Genomic DNA, 17,645 nt, shown 5'->3' on the forward strand with positions numbered 1-17,645 from the left:
ATAGACGTAGAGCCCTCGCTCTTTAGGGGTTCGCGCTTTTTGGAGGTTGGCGGGCAGTTATAGAAGCGAATATGGTCCATTGGCAAGAACCCTTGGGCTACTGTACCTGGGTGGCTGTGTGAAAGGAAATAGATAGCAGTAGTCGAGAGTCCTGCCCATTTATAACGTACCAGAGTGCCCGTGCTTGCGGGCTGAATCGGGTTTTGATACAGCCGGGCTGTGTCGCTGCATTATGATTGGCAGGGCTAACCGGCAAATTCTATTACTATTCTCAGCGGCTGTCGTCCGGGCGTACGCATGCAAGCGCCTTCGCCGATGGAACCTCTCGTATGAGCCATATGAGTAGGTACACTTCTCCTTAGAGACAGCTAGACATTACTCGCACCCGTATGATCATGCCAAGACTCTCAACTGCATAGGTGTAGATTGATTAGAACTCTAGGACTGGGGCTTGCTGAATGTTTACTTCACATCTGCAGCTTCTGCTTCTCTGCATTCCGATAACCAGGCGACTCAATCAATCAGTGAACCAGACGATTACAGGAACGGTAGATTTGTGAAGGGCACTTTTTTCTTCCCACTCCATCACCCCTACTGACTGCACAGAGGTTAGCTAACTAACACTGAAATCCTATTGGTACGCCCCTTATGTATTAAACGATTAGCCTATGCTTCCAACTCCGGTCTATTGCCGTGACATCTATGAAGGGTAGCCTAACCACAGCTAGTGGTGGATGTGTCAAGTGATGTGCTGTGTGGTTGGTACAGGATGTTAGAGAGCTATAGGCATGGGTGCTGGCGGCGATCTAGGCTGCATTATCTAGATTGATTGCGGTGAATAAATCTCGAACGGCGCTGGTGTTAACAACATCTGTGATGTTTGTAGATAGGGCACATGGCCTTGCTAAATAGGGTGGCGGATTAGACAGTGGTGTAAAGACAATACTTTGTCGCTGTCCCATAACCTAGTTCTCCTCTCCAAGCTCTTAGGAGAGTTCTTTTGAGTCACGCTGAGTTGGAGTTCTAGAGCAACATCTACTGATTCCTAGGCCGATAACTAATAGTACCCTGGCAGTAATTATAAATGCAGTAATAAACAAGATAGGATTGGAAGAAAAACTCATGGTTTCTAGTGTGGCTCTAGTTAGCTGGTTTAAGTAAGGACGTTAGTAATATAAGGAGGAGAGAAGCTATAATATAGTCCTGTAGACTCTGGACACCACAGTCTATTCACAGTTCATATACTGCACTGTGATCTGACATGCCTTGTGCAAGCACACGCAGTAGCTGGCTGACTTTAGGTGTATGTGGAGTTAGTAAGGCAGACACTACTGTCAGCGCTTATTAGGGTTTTGGGTGGAAGCGCCATGCTAGCGCTAAGGGCAACACATGAGCTTGGCACCTCACTTATGTTCACTAGATTGCCTGAAGGTAGTAGACCGTATATAGACGTGGTAGTTACTGAATAGCTACTGAATGTGGCAGTGCTGTGGTATTGCTTAGGAATTATAAGCAAGGGTTCTAACGCTTCCAGGGACTGTCCGTGTAAACCTCTTATTCTTTTAGTTTTCCACACGGTAGGCGCGTTTATTACTATGCGATCCCTACAGACAAGTGGCTGCTAGTTAGTTATGGCCGTGTAAATGATCAAGGTTATTTTCGCCGTGCTTTATACCTTTAGTACTGATTCTATACCCATGGCGTTATCTTCAGCAAAGTAGCGTAGGTATACAAAACCTGCAAGCAGAATCCGTGCTTGCTGGTGGATTAAATGTTGTTAGCAGCTATCTTAATTCCTCTACACATCTACTCCTTCTTTACTTGTCTCTACACAACTAATGCAGTATTAGATGAGAAACTTGGTCTATCTATACCTGCGAATGAAGTTCGTTTGCTCACCTATTCTGGGGACCTGTACAGGTGGTTTTTTCTACCTGAAAAAAAGCACTTGTTTAAGAAACCATTGAGCAAGCACAGCACTGGAGCGTACCGCAAAATCTGCAGTGCAATTAGTCCAATAGAACAATCTATTGAAGCCAGAAAGAGGGATGACCTGGGTCAAGTGGAGATTGTGGCCAGCGACTATAGCGCAAGCTTCAGTCTTGAACCTGAATCTGACCACTTGAAGCCGCCGACTTTTACCTCAACAATTGAAGCTCTAACTTAATGTAATGAAGTGCTTACAGAAAAGACATAGCACCTTGAAGCCATGGTTGAGGAGAGAGACTAGTCAATCATCCAATGACAGGGCTAATGCAGGACACTAGAAGAGCAGCTTAGAAGGATCAGGAAAGACCTAAGTAACAGCAAGGGCGAACTTCAGGAGTTGCAGGAAAAGTACGCGCGAGCTGAATAGGGATAAGCAAATGACCGCGTAAAAATGTCACGCTGTGAGACTGCTGTTCACAATCTATTGTAAACATTAAAGTAAAGCATACCTACAAGCGCTATTTTGTCTCTGCTGGGTTCATCTAGATGAATCACTGGTGTGAATGACTACTGTCATCATTAATGAAAGTGATCCTGTTATCTTCTTTATCCACCACTAGCTTGTCACACATGCTGTACATTTTGCCTAACTTCCTGCTTAGTTCTATGACACTATTTTCCAGCTCTCGCAATTGGCAATGCTTATAGATGTATCTTTTTATCTGATTGTCTCAAGCCTGTCTCAAGAATCACAGTAGGGCTTTGTTTTGAACCTGCTTTGTGGTCTGATTCTCAGGGATAATCCCCTTCAACATGGTACTGGCTTTCAACAAGACTATCCTCTTAAGGAGCGTATTAACATCCATAGTTTTCTAATCTTAATGTGCATGGCCCATTGAGGCCTCTACCACCTTGGGAGGCACAAGATAAGCAATTGCATCCTTATAAGCAGTTCCATTGGCAATGTGGTAGAGACTGACTAGCGCGAGTGGTAGTAGAAACTCTGTGCTGAGAGACGTATGACTTGAGGGGCTTCCAGGACAGGAATGGCTTTAAGGGAGTCCGTCACAATTAGTAGGATGTATGCTGAACAGGTTTCAGTTAGGAACGAGCTTTTCCGAGGTTGATATTGGTTTGAAATGAAGCCTGTAGGAAGTTATGAGGGTAAGAGTAGAAGGAGCGACCAGAGACACTGACACTGGAGCAATTATATATACGCCATTCGAGAAAGAACCTGTCACTCGTTCGGCCTGCCCCACGAATCTCTACCCCTGGCAGGCGCCCACTGCAGATGTTCAATCACAGGGCAGAACAGCAGAGCGTTTCGTCAATACGGTTTCCTATTGCGTCGGATGCACCGTCAAATTCACCCCACAAGCGTTGAGGACCTTCGATTTCGACAGTGCTTCTAAGGCATCAATATTATTTCCTCCTTTGCGAGAGGCTTCGGCGTCGCCAGCCATGCCTCTCACTGCTTCCGATGTTTACATAGTGATCTTGATCAGCCTCTTCTTTTCCTGAAGTTTATCTCTAAGTTGATCAAACATCCTGTACAACAGCCCGGAAGTGCAGAGGTGGTTGATCCCAAGCTGCTGGCTCAACTGTTTGAGAAAGTGCTTAATTTCCGGCAGAGCATCTAACATGGCCCTTACACCGTAAATACTCTGTAGGTCAGGATCGGCCAACAGCAAACTGGGCATCAGCGCTTTAGGGAGCATGCTGTACTGGGATCCCGATGAAGAGGAAGAATCTGGACAGTGACTTTGCTCTTGACGAGAGTACCCTGTGTTGAAACGGCTGATTGATGATATTTTGAGAGCATCTTGTGTCTGCTGCCTGGATCTTGACGCGGCTAACTGCCCCAGTGTATATTCTTTTCGTCAATACGAAGACTTGATATTAGCAACCTGCCACTCCAAGACTGGATTTGCTTCTTTGAGTGAGCGAGCTTGGTAAATGGTGCTGGTCAATGGGTTGCGGGCTTGTTCCAATGAAGTTGCATGAGCTATAGCACTAAATTGTGAGAATAGTGTAGCTTTGCTGATACTGCTGGTAGCTGGAGTAACGCATGAAACTCCATTCTGTCTGCAGTTGTCACCTACATTTATAATCAGTACTTGACGCTGTCTTGATATTGCATACCTACACATGGGTTTGGCTTCATCACACTTCTTTTTCCTCCGTCGATAAGTCATGCAACCAGATTTCGTTTGTTTGTAGCCTGGCCTTCGGTACCGCGCACATGGTCGCAAGTGCTGGGCTGTTGGTGAATTCCCAGCAGATGGTCCCCCAGTTTGTGGAGTGCTACCGCTGCGCTGAATCAGAATTGTATGGCTCGTACCGCCTTGTGATAGATGTTGCTTGTTAGAAGATATTGTGCCGAGGGATTGATAAGTTGCATTTTGCGACATGCTCTGCATACTCCCGATAGCCAGCGTTTTCAGAGCTTACTGCGTGCCTCATAAGTGAGCAGACGAGACGTAGCTGTGAAGACGTCGGAACAGAGAGTCCACTACGTCTGGAGGTTGAAACGGTGGTCGGCAGCCCAAGCTCCACTTGCTATCAGCTGAGCCAATTACTGACTTGATCTTTTCATAGCGACAAGCAGGGCTTGGCCGCGACCTGGTCTTGACTCTGACCAATCATATACGAGGATCAAGCGCCATATATCTTGGCATAGTCTCTACCGCCCAGAGGTTTTCTCGGCTGTCTTGGTCGATATGGGAGCATGAAATGTGTCCCCGTATTGGATAATGTCTCGCGATGCCACCTGAGGCGCATCTGTAGCATTGTCGTTGATCAATCCAGCATTCGCTGGCCAGCACGATATCACTTTTAAAAGTCTAGTACGCGGCCGAGATTGACATCGAGTACATTGGGCCTACGGACGCTGTCCGAGCGTTGCGAGGGGGCCCCTCCAGGGAATTATCGCCTGTTATCCATTGCGGTATCTGTGTGCAGCACTGCCCAAGATCCTGCTTGAGTTCCGTAGCAGAATTTATCATGCCATAATTGTATCTCAGCCCCTGAGGAACCAACTAGCAGGACTAAGCTGGACCTGTTCGACCTGCCATCATTCATGACCAAGGAAGCATCGAAGTCTGGGCTGGATCTCACACTTCTGCTAGCTTGACGAAGGACGGTATTGCCCTGGAGTTTTTCTGCTCGTGGGCAGATATCATAGGACCTTGTGAATGAGTTGTCGAAGACCTAATCCTGCTGTCAGCAATGACATCCTGTCCTTTGTTCGTGCAACTTGACCACAAGCTTGTTGCACTTGCTCAAGTACGGGTGTCTAAACGATTGAACGAGATAGTCGACGCGGAAATCAAGGATATGGGCAAGATTCTGCTAATGAGTTTTGACACCATTGCCATGGCAACACTGGACGACGGCGAAGACTGATACAGTAGCTTTATTGTAATTGTTGCAAGCAATAACCAGCGCATATAAGTGGTAAATGTGACGAAATTCGAATGCGACGACGTTGAAATGTTGGACAAACGTGGGATATAGCTCTGACTCCGAAAATGAGATGATCGGCATTCCTCCGGGTTGCGTTCGTGCAGCCTTAATAAACAGAGCTGCACCCATTGACAATCGTGGCGTTGTGGATCAAGCTACCACCCACCGATCTATCTCATGGTGTGGCAGTGATTTGCTTTATCGCCTGTGGGAACCCTGTGGCTGAGAGCTGCCACCCATTCGACAGCGTGGTGCTCTGCAATGGTCGTCGAACGGCCGCAGAACCTGAAACGCAGAAACACAGTCCCATTGGTCAGTGGTGCAAACCACATAAGTCTGTCGCTGTATCTCCAGATCACACGCAGCATTCTATTCTATGAGGGTTGAGAGCGGTCACAATCGCGCGACCGTCTGACCGGAGAGACACGCTAGCACCCATCATTCTACGTGGTACGCAGAAACGGTCGACATCATTGGTCAAAAGGATCGCCACCGATGGTAGTGGTGCAATCTAGGGTCAGAGGCGAATTTACCATGGCTGATGTCCTTCGCCTCAAGCACATGAGGCAAGTCACTTGGGGTTCATCAAAGTTAGGTATGCCCAAGTCCTGATGCTGACCAGAATTAATACCCTTTTGCACTCTTACTCATGACACGCTTATCTTATGTAACCTGCTTGACAGCTGCTTGATGTCTTCAATACAGCTCTGGGGATATCAACTTGCTACTCCGCGCTTCTAGCATTACTAAACTACACTTGCATTATGAACAAGCTCCACCAACAACTCCTGCTTGTGAAAGCGCAGATAAAGATGCGCGTGAATGTGCTCTAATGTCAAAACAACACCAAGCTAGTGTATTGAGAAATTAGCTATTGCCGCACCTAACCATATCTCGGATTTATGGTCTGAGATCTCCCCAGCCAATGTTAGCTGCGTTAAAGTCACGCCCCACCCACGTTCCTATTTGCACTTAAGCCTGTTATAGAGATCTTCTTGATCATTATGTAGCCTGTGTCTAAGTCCACCACAGCTGAGCACACATCACTAGTCTGGCTATCCGCCATCTTCACCTCCTAAACGTTCTCCTTTGATTAATTACTGACGTCTAGCCCACCTTGCTCTAAGGTGAGAGTATATCTGGACACAGAGAACTGTTTTGTAGACTGGTTGTAGTGGATGTACCGATTAAGCGACATGATATGGATACTGAGCCACAGACAACACTCACATTGAGGAGCAGTATGCCTAGGTAACTTGAGTGTACACTTATCCTCGCCAGTGACATTGTATCTGAAGAAGTCTGGCGGGAAAATATGCTGCGCCCAGACAGCTCTACATGCAAGAAAATCCTCTGGCAACTGGTGGCCAGTGCCACTGCTTTGAGGGAAGGTTGCGGCCACAATGCGCTCATCAGAGACACCTGATCTCCTGAGCGTGTTAAGAAAGACCACAACATTTGACCACAGGATATGCGCCTCTAGGTAGATTAAAGGCTTTCCAACGCAAGCCAGTGACCACAGAAAACTCAAAATGAAGCTCATAAATGGGACGATATTCCGGTCTCCGACTTTTCTCGAATTAGTCGTAACAGCTAAACGGAAAGCTTCCAGAGTGTAAAGGGTGACAATCTCAGAAGAGTCCAGTCTAGCATAAGTGGATCCCTGTCTAGGGGCTCACTCCAAGTTAGGCAAATTGGATTCCAAGTTCGTCTAAAATTCCTTGAAAAGTAGAGATCTAGTGTTCGTAACCTCAAGTTCAAGTTGTTCTTGATCCATGGGCTCTGAGGAGTTCCTTAGGGATTTTACTGTGTCCATGTGCTCTCGGTACATTGTCCATATAGGGCTGTCGTTCTTGCCATAATCAAGAATCCCGGCGATCAGGGATGCAGCAACTTCCGGGCCTTGTGTTTTCCATTTCGGTGCCATTTGCATGATGTGGTCACTGAGTCCTTGCAAGAACCAGTCTATCTGCAATTGGTAATCCTGGAGCGGCCCACGCTTGAAGAGAATGGCAAAGGCAGAAACCAAGGACACCTCGACGAGCGGGTATTTGTTGTAGGACGCCGGGTCCTTTGAATCCAAAAACGGATTGAACAGTAACATGATACTGTCCCTGGTGTTCTCGAAAGGACTTACACTGATCAATGCCTTGGAGTAGTAGAAGAGTTGTTGCACAATGTTGGGTCTCGCAAGAACGGCCAAATGGTGCTGGATCCTTCCCTCATTGGGGAAGTGATCCGCAGCCTTGTCGTACCAGGTGCGTGCCACATTGGACCAGATCTCGCGATCACGCAAGTTGACTTCCTCAACCGCCATCCTAGTTTTAAACAGTTAGTCGGTCTGTTCTTTACATATTGGGTGGTTGATACTGGATCGCTGCCTTTACACGGCCCAACCAACAGCACAGACACAAGAGCTTGACATACCGATATCGGGCAAGATCTCCAAGGCATTCAATCCAGGTTTCTCGAAAGCTTGGAACGGTCTCCATAAGAAGTCCCATCATGTTGTAAGCAATGTAAACAAACGCTAGCATATGCTCTAAAGAAGCGGGTAATTGCTGGCGTAAAAGCTCAAGAAATGAATGGATGCCGTGTCTCCACATTCGTGCTGGCATGACGTATTTCTTTGCAAGCTGTCGCAAGGCAGGTGAAGCAGTTGGATGCTGAGTTGCCAGCAAGAAGTCGTGATGCTCATTTAATAAGGTCCGATGGAGGGCAATCAACGATTGCCATTGATCATTGCTGAGTTTATTCGCAGCCTTAAAACGGGCTGAAATGATCTCAACGGCTTTCTGTTCAACCATGACAAGGCCGGCGTAGATTCCCTTAGCCTCGTTGACGAGCTGGTCCTGTGTGATAGGTTTTGTGTCTGGCTGAAGCAGCAAGGTCGTATTGCCCTCAAGAGCATCACTATCATCACCTTCCTTGTCTCCGACCAGACTACCAGGCGGCTTGCCATGAGGTGGTGAGTGATGTGACTGGCGGGCGAATTCAGCCAGCGTGTATGTTTTAGGATTGGTAGGTGCATTGTTGAAGTGGCTTGTCGACAAGTTTTGGATACTCGCTGTTGGTAAGGTATTGGTATGCTTCTTGGTGTATTTGGTCCTTTTGCCACTGGGTGAACTGTTCTCGACGCCGCGCTTGGACGGCATTGGCTGCAGTGGTTCGCCGCCCTCAGAGAGGCTGAGAGCATTGACTATTGAGTCAATTTCAGAAGGCTGACGTCGAATTGTTTCAATGCGGCCAAGATCGGCCGCATGCTCGCCTGTATGTCTCTGGTCAGGACTAAGAAACCGATCAGCTGGTCCAAGGACTTGCAGTGTTAGCTACTAACCTGGCAGATTCTTCTGGCTGGCTGCGCTCGCGCTTGGGATTTCCCGACGTCCTCCTGCTGTAGCTGCGTGCTTCTGCACGAGAAGACCGATTCTTGGCAGAGCAGCGCCTTGGTGTGCTGTCCATGACGTGTCGAGCTTGCTGCGTTGCAATTATTAGCGTCTAGCCTCGGTCTAAATGATAACTTCTGGGGGCTTGTCATGGCGCAGGTTCTGTTGAAGGCATCTGACAAAATTCGGGATTTGAGCTCCAATACTCACCCGGAATGTCATGATAGTTGAAATTCTATCTTTTGGACAGGTATGCGCCTAGAGATTAAATTGGGCTGCTGGAAAGCGGGAACGTTAACGTGGATAGAATCTCCTGATGCTGTGCGACTGTGGAAACGCTTGGGCATATAGTCAGACCGTCCTTGAGTTGAGTAATGATCGAGATTTTCTGAGAATAAGAACTCTTGGGCCTGGTTGTTCGCCTTGCGCCCCTATTTCCTGGTATCGGTATAGCGTGGTTGCCTTATGGTGGTCCGCACATCAGAGAAGTTCGCATCTTGGCTCGCAGAAGTGACCCCAGTCGTGACTTAATTTCCTTGCTTCCTATGCTCTTGTGGTCCGCCGCACTTGACCACGGCGGCTGCCATCAGATTCGCACTTTTGTTATACCGAGGTGCAACGCACATCGTGTTGATCTTACGAGGAAGTCGAGAGCGGCTGCTGAGCTGTTCTGAACGTATCCGGGGCCGGCACAAGCGCTTTCTTGAGGGGTACCTTCTATCGTAAAAGCATAGCCCGAACCCACTTTTTGGCCAGGGACCCTGGTCGTCAAACTTTAATGTCGCGACCAACTCGGGAAGCCAATCAATATGTGGTTCTATTACGGGATTGGGTGCATGGACTGACAATCCATCTCCGTCCGACAAGGGTACGACATGGCCCTCGCCGTAGCTCCACAACTGTGCCAGCTTCAAAGATGACAGACATGTGGATTAATAAGTCGCTGAAAGTCCACAGTATCCGCATGTCTATGCGCCGGCAGGCGCGTTTGTATTCGACATCCACCGTGAGGATGCGGGCGCCGAAGTCTGATGTTCTCCTATCACCTAGGCTGTCGCTATGACATGGCTTGATTAGATGATAAGCATCGGTATCTTGGCACTTGTGCTGGACAGCCAGGGCAAGTGTGGGCAGGCAGGGGTAGTGAGTCGGCAGCCACTTGCGCGGCAAGAAGGTGCTAGGCGACACAAGTATGTGCTGTCAGATCACTGCCTGGCCAACCCCAATGCATCGCCATGCCGGAGATACCGCGATGATCACAACGCCTGGGAGGCTGCAACAGACAGCAATAGTAGATTTATCGTATTCTCTCACGTTCCAAACCTTCTTGCTGACCTATGATCTCGTGCGCTTCGAGTCTGGAGCTCGTCATACCTGCTGCTCCGATCAAACGCGGTGTGGAATATTGGAAGTCGCACCTATTACGAGCGAGCACGCACCCGCCGAGCGCCTTGTCATTAAGCGATCGCAGCAGATGGGATCATACAAGACCCGAGATGCAGACACCCTACTAGCCTGCACCATACAATCATATGGTCGGGTATGCTATGTGTGCACTCGGTGTCCCAGGGTTTCAAGGATCTTTAGAAGATGAACGCGATGCGGTTACCCAGCTCAGGGTTGTGTGCGGCCGCGCGCATAGTGACGCTACACCATTCAGAGCGCATATTGGCTAATCACCCAGCCACCCCGTCTTCTTGCTGTCGGCGCATCCCGTAGCGTTCTTTGGCTGAAAGGCTCGCCAATTGTCTGGCTCGGATGGACGGCTGCCGATACTGCGAGAGGACGCCACGTCACGGTGACACTGTTTCCTATAGGTTGTCTCCTCACCGTTGTCCCGCGGGATGCAACGCGAATCAATCAAAGGCCAAAATGGCGTTACTGTACATACTGTACTGTGTTTCGCTCAACCACCGTATATGTGGCTGCATATCATTGGCAGCAATTGAACCGCCCAACTCGCCAGCTCTCGAACGACAAGAGCGCTTTCGTGTATATAAAGAGCCACGGGATACCAGGCTCATATGCAATAATTCAACAGACAATTCACTCAGATTGGCTTCAAAAACCGTCGCTAAGTACACCTCGGCAGCTCAGTCTGTTACGACCGTCGTCTACACGCCCTCATCGTCAGATTGCATTCTACGTTCAAGAGTACGAGTTGAAGGTAGAAACTCAGGCATTATGTTCTTCTTTGCTCCTGAAAACAAGGCGCAACGAGAGAAAGCGGAGGACGAATCCAAGAAAAAGCATGAAAGGGAGATTGCAGAGGAAAATGCGAAGTTCTTAGCAGTCTTGACGAGGGAACGGCAGCCTCCTCCATCATATGAGGAGGCTACGAAAGCCAAGAAGCCCGAGAAATGAAAGAATATTGGCAATATTCTAAGATGTTGAGACAAGGAAAACTCCCTTACGTCGGGATGGCCAGGGAGCTCGCCTCCACAGAACGCACGACCACACGTCGCGACCCTGGAGTCGCAAGTAACTACCTGTACTTTCACCATATTGAGTGCACAACACACCCGAAACCCTCAGTCGCTCGATCGTTATTTATGTATGCAGTTGTGATTGTTTACCTCCCTAAGTCCTTATATATTTGCTAAAGCACTATTCCGTTGCCCCAGCTCATCACAATTGACCGTTCTTGATCCCACGTCCTTGGCCGGGCATACGGCTTGTAACGGTCCCGGACCATGTACAGGAGAATCTCTCGGAGACTTGGGCAACGGGCCCCTGGTGGCCTCTTGCTTGTCCGGTCCCAGCCTACTGCGTGGCTTTGTTCCATAGCGAGGACACTTCGTAGCTTGCTAGGTTTGCCATAATGAAGACACAAGGGGAGCTTGCCCGGGGTAAGCTCGTACGCAAAGTCAGGGGGGACCCGAAGGGGGGAGGGGGGATAAGCCTTGCGTAAAAGGATAGAGCTACGCAGTACGAGCCGTGGCCCGGACCCACTTTTTGGCCATTCGTCTTTGGCGATGGCAAAAAAGTGGGCGCGCTTTTGTTACGCCCCGATAGAAGTACCCTGGTCGGCAAACTTGAATGTCGCGACCAACTCGGAAATCCAATCAATATATGGGTGGCGCTCCTGGATTGGCTGCGTGACTGACAAGCGTATCGGACAGGATTAGGGCTTGATCCTGGAACTGTCCTAGTGTCGTTGCCTTATCCGGGGAGATCGGTCGCAATTCAGGTCTCCTCCACTTTCCCTGCTTGATAGCCAACCATGTGTCTGAGAGGGCTGCCAACTTATCTTGGTCCACATTTGGTACAATGGGCGAGTATCACTTGCACACCGCCAGATACTAATCCGGCCGACAGCGTCCTCGCGCAACATTCGCCCCCACAAGCCGGTGCGACTGGAGGAATGTGGGCGCCTGAGCTGCGTCCTCTTGCTGAGTGCCATGTTGACAGGCGAGCACTGCAGCCGCATTCAGCGGCGAGTTTATGCTGTGTCAGCCGACAAGCCCCCGGGCCTGTGGCCGTGCTGGTGGCGTGCTGCTGACACTCCTCGTTGCGCGACTTCATCATCATCACCTCCAGGGTACTGTTTGGGATGTAGCGCCCATGCTTCAGGTTAGGGTCGTCGGCATTGTCCAGCACCAGCAGCCGCGAGTGAAAGTCCTACCTCTTACGAGCGAGCACATGCCAGAAAAGCTTAAGAAACACCACCCACCAAAGCCAGTGAATACCCTCTTGTTGGCAGCTTTGGTCAACAAAAGGACGAAGTGGCTACAGGAGCGTCAACCAGGACCGACAACAACCATTTCGAAGCGAGAGTTATCATTCAAAAGACGAAAGATCGCCGTATGCCACCACGTAAGTACGTCTGCCACGTCCTGAAGCAGCTTTGTTGTTGCCGCTGCAAATCGCTGACCCGGTGCACCGAGACGGCCGTCCCTGAAGGAAAGGCACGCGGATCGATCACACTCTCTTCACCCAAGCATCGGCCCAGAGAGGATGAAAAGGACCCATACGGAGCTGCTAAGCTGACCGGCCATGACCGCCTTCCTTGTATAGTCCTCATGATACGCCCCCGGATTTCTTCAACCACCGAGCCAGCAGAGGACCTGTTGCGCGTAGAGTTTTCGCATCGGCCTCCGCAAAGCGACCGAGGATATACAGGCGGCGAAGGATGTTATCAATACCTGGGTGCCGAACTTTTTGCGCCTCGTGCTCCAGGATCAGTTAAAGCTACTGGAACCTTTCTTCTGGCGTCTTTTTGTCCCAGTTCAGTTGCAGATCCTGAATTTCCGAGTGGCAAGAAAACATCGGTAATGTCTGACGAATGACGGGTTGCAGCTGATCCTTGACGGCCTTCACCAGGGTATCTCGTTTCGTGATGACTTCAGCATCTATCAATAGGGGTAGAAGTGAAATATATTCGTTTAGCGCAGTAAAATCTGGCTCACTAAAGTCTACATGGATGACGTGAGAATCCATTCTGTTGAAGTAATGGAGGCACGGAGGTGCTGATGCTGGCGGGAACTTATACCCATCCTCTGGCTCCGTCTGAAAGCAAGCTACAAGACAGACCAGGGGGTGGATAGCCAAAGCCAGCGGTTACATTCTAAACTTCAAACGGAAGCTAAGCCAGACACACCAGCCTGCGCATTGCCATGTAACCTGGGGATGGAAATGATCTACTAGTGTATGTTAATGCAGCCTGCAGTAATGTGGCTCATAGCTATTGGTTTGAGCTACTACTGACGGATATGACATAGCTGGTAGGTTGACTCTGACAACAATAAAAGTACCATGCAGCTGAAAATCTAGACCATTCCTATCCCGCATATCCTCACCGCTGGAAATATCCTGTCAAGTCAGTCTTTATCCATTGTGCCTAGTTTCCTAAGCTCCCGGGGTCCTGGGCTATCCTTCATCTCGCTGCAGCTATTCTGTACAATCTTGCATTGCACTGATGCCTTAATCCCTTTGTCAGGACTTCTGCGCTGATGTGAACGGGAAGAAGTATTTTATAGCGGGGGGAAGCTGACTGGGCTTTGATGTTACCACAAATCTGTTGGCTGAGAGGATATGGGAGGAGGTCGGCTCGCCAACATGGACTGAGCATGTTGGGACTATTAACTCCCATGATGGCGAGATTGAAGTGCAAACGAAAACGAAATTAACTGTTGTGTTTCCAGACCTGGATCCAATGGAGCTTGAGTTTGGTATCATCAACGATGTATCGACTGGGCTGCATTGTGATGCGTACCTCAGGAGTGATGTCTTGAGCAGGGTCAATCCCCAGTCATATCCAGTCAGCTTATAAGCTATCGTTTTGGAAGACAGAGGGATTCTTGAAGATGATTGTTGGGTTTGTCTAGGCTCTATTAATGGCAAACATGTCCTGCACTGTGGTGGAACACCTAAGCCAGCGCATGTCTCTTGCTTTGAGGAGGCACTATCTGCTGCTGCCCCTGTTATGGAAGGTGGTGTTCTATTATGGCACAGCACTTGTGGTCACTGCCAATGTCCCAGTAGCAAGCCAATCGAGAAGCCATCTATACCAGATTGGGTTTTTGCGCCGGTATCGCAGTTCTGGCCAGCGGCCAAAATTCTGTCTTACTATTCATACGGTGGAGGTGAAGAGTGTGGACTGAAGGTTCTCAATCCGGACGTCCAAAGCATCTCTCTTCGGATGACTCGGACGACTGAGGAGTGCAGGCAAGCAAATCGCTTCCAAAACATGGCCAGGGTCTTGGATTTGTTTGACGAGATAACGACCAGAACGCAATCTGGCGCCAACTTGCTACCAAAGACGTTGGCGACTGGTGTTAATCAGGATGGCACGATTCGCTATCTCCTAACATCACTTGTGCCGCCAACGGGACAGCTGACCAGGATCAACAACGTCTTGACTTTACATGGGAAGGAAAGGTCGCCAACTGGAACATTCAGCTTCCTGCCGTCAGAATACAATGATGTAGGCTTCAGCGTCTTACCGTCAGATTGTATTGGATCTATTTATCAGGCATGTGATGCCAGTCCGAAGTGGTCAAGCTTCTTGCGACAATGGATTCTATCAATCCAGAAGTGCCCTCGACACAAGCGCTACAAAGAAGGAGTCTCAAACTTTGTTCAGCACGTCACAATGCTGATTGGGAAACTGGTCGAGCCTTTGGAGAATGGTCCGGAGGAAATCGTGGCTGGGCTGACACTGGCTTCGTTTGATGTGGACGTGAGTCATCCCGGATCCTTGGAGATTGTCGCACTTTGGGGCCATTGGGAATTCATGTTTGCAACAGTTCTGCCACGTTGCTCTCCCGAGGTTTTTGATCACCTTGCGGGTATGGCCGATGAGCTGTTTAAGGATCGCAACGAGCTATACTCTCTCGTGCTGAATTTTCACCGTTTTGGGTTTGTTTCTGTGAAGGACCTCGAAATAGCAACAGACTTGGTCGCACGACATCAGCATGACAGGGTAGAGTGATAATGAGAAGACTGTCCTGAAGGCTTGGTTTTGGGGTTCACTCTCTCACAAGAGTACAGAGGCGTGCACACAATCTCTTTCCCTCTAGTAGTAGTCGTTTGATATACAGTGGGCTTTGTTATTAGGGTACAGCGACATCTAGTCCAGTCAAGTATAAGTATAGATCGTTTTGGTCGTGGCAAACTCTTTCGAGTTCCCCGCCGATCGCGCGTTGGAGAACGTAAGTGGCTTGCTTTGCGTTTAGGCCAGAGTAGAGGCCGGCCCGTTGGCTATTCATGACGGCAGCCTTTCACTCTGGTCCGGGAAGGACCAACACAACATACATCGAGATTAAGAAATCATATTGTGAAGGAACTGGTCCACACGCACGGCGGGCCCTATGCTACTCCGATCCATCTGCGACAGGCCCGGCCAGACCACTCATTTTGTCCGGGGCTCTGATAGCCGCCGGCCGATAAGGAGGCAGTTTCAGTTTGCGGTCCAACTCAGTGGTGCCTCTATAAAACAGTTTGCATCCTCCATCCCGTCTGCCTCGTTCATCACCACAACATCATGCTGCCAGTCGCCAAATCAAATGCTATCATGCCAAGACCGGCTAGTCTTAATGAAGTGCCAAGAGGGCTCGCCTTTCGAACCCGACCTCATCCTGGAATCCTGCATAAGCACCATAACATGGGGACGGGCAGAGTGCTTCCCTCTCGTGCAATGCAGGCATTCATCCAGCGCCTACCACTGCCTGCAAGGGACCCGAGCCCGAGGCGGACTGTGTGGACTTTTCAGCACGCAGCCCAGCAACAGAGGCGGCGAACATTAGCTGACGTATCTTCTCTTCGTGTTTGGGCCGTCCCCGGTTATGGCGGCGTAGCCAATTCGCGGTCGGTGGTCGGCTTCCACACGGCAGTCGCCCCTCGATCACATTGGCAGTACCGTTACAGAGGAGGCCTGTCACGCATCCTTTACCTCCCACGATGAGATTCAGTCAGAGAAGAGCATGTCCAACATCAATCGCAGCCCTTTTGAACCAGTCTGAGGTTGCAAAATATGCTTGTCCAACAAAGCTGCAGGTGTAGCAGCTTGACGCCACGATGGCCTGTCGCAGATCCCTCGACTACCGTTAGCGTCAAGTTGATTCCAGTTGATGCTTTTCACACTAGTTTCGCCGCAAAGAGTTCGGAGAAATACGGCTTCCCAAGATTGGCTGGTGTATGCATGGGCTAACTAGACTGTGCACTTTGGCAGGAGTAGAAGTCGCTGCTGTTGAACAAGCCAGTGTGAGGCGAATATGGAGAAGGTTGAGTGGTCTGTGCCTCGTTGATAGACAAACGATCCAATCATGCTCGGGCACAGCAGACCCAACGCAGCCCCAGGCTAAATTTTAAGCTGCCTGAGCCTCGTCACGTGTTGTTGGTTCGGGCGTGCCCACTGGGTCTCGGACGGCTATCTTCGCACTCCACTTCAGCAAAGACCGCACAGACAGCCCCTAGACCTCATGAAGTCTGGACTGACCCAGGGTGGTGTACATCGCGGAAGCACCACCAAGTTCGGTCTCTTTTGGCGATCGACTGGCTGTCTGAAGTCATTGACCATACAGACAGCGGGACGGATAGTCTTGCACGTAATACTTAAGAGTATAGCAATCTTGAGGTTGAAAATCACCAAGCAAGAGGGGGGATTTCTCTAGTCCTGAAAGCACCATGAAAACTCGTGGGTGAACATGTCAGCCAATCATCCTGCTACCTTGTGTTTCAGATCATGCGATCAAAGGCAAGCCATCTTCTGTATACCTCGCAATACTGTGGGAGGAGCTTATCGTCACCCGTCCAATGACTAGATCACCGAACCAATCACGATATAAGCTTCCACCCACGGTTCTGTGAGGTATCTAGAGATGGTCTTCCTACCGTCACGTGATCTGTCTCCCCCATCATTCTATGAGGTGTTGTTGAGGAGGTCGCCTTACGGTCGCACATGCTGAAACACCAATCCTTGCTGATTTGTCAATGAACTCAACCGCAGACTGTTGTGGTGTGCGTCAGGGTCAGAGGGCCGTCCTCAAGGGCCAGCTTTTTCTACCTCCAGCGAACAAGCCCCAGATACAGCACTGAGTGATTGTCATCTTCACTATTTCATTGAGCAGGATTGATGTATCGTGAGATAGCCCAACGGAACTCTACAATCATTCGCTCAGGTGACAAGGCTTGACGACAGGACACTCGACCACAAGGCCGTCGTCGGCGACGCAGTGGCGAATCTATGAAAAAAAAACGCCGAATCAATCGATTCCATACTAAGGACTACCTGCACAGTTATCGCAGTGCAAACACGAGTGCGACAGTGATCTACCTAGACGATACTACAGCGTTCTTCAGCTGTGACTTGCGCCGTTCTTGGATACGGGCATGCATTTCAGAAATCGCGTTCCTCCTGCGGAC

The 17,645-nt window shown here is 49.6% G+C and overlaps 1 protein-coding gene across 1 annotated transcript; it reads right to left on the bottom strand.

The window, feature by feature from the left end:
- Nucleotides 1-7,105: 7,105 nt before the first annotated feature.
- HMPREF1541_00024 (uncharacterized protein) lies at nucleotides 7,106-8,549 on the bottom strand (the record flags this gene model as incomplete). Its single annotated transcript, XM_008712333.1, has 2 exons — nucleotides 7,106-7,712; nucleotides 7,822-8,549. The coding sequence occupies 2 exons, from the start codon at nucleotides 8,547-8,549 to the stop codon at nucleotides 7,106-7,108; spliced, it is 1,335 nt and encodes a 444-aa protein (XP_008710555.1).
- Nucleotides 8,550-17,645: the final 9,096 nt, after the last annotated feature.

The sequence above is a fragment of the Cyphellophora europaea genome, assembly GCF_000365145.1.
Source record: "Cyphellophora europaea CBS 101466 unplaced genomic scaffold supercont1.1, whole genome shotgun sequence".
Lineage (NCBI taxonomy): Eukaryota > Fungi > Ascomycota > Eurotiomycetes > Chaetothyriales > Cyphellophoraceae > Cyphellophora > Cyphellophora europaea.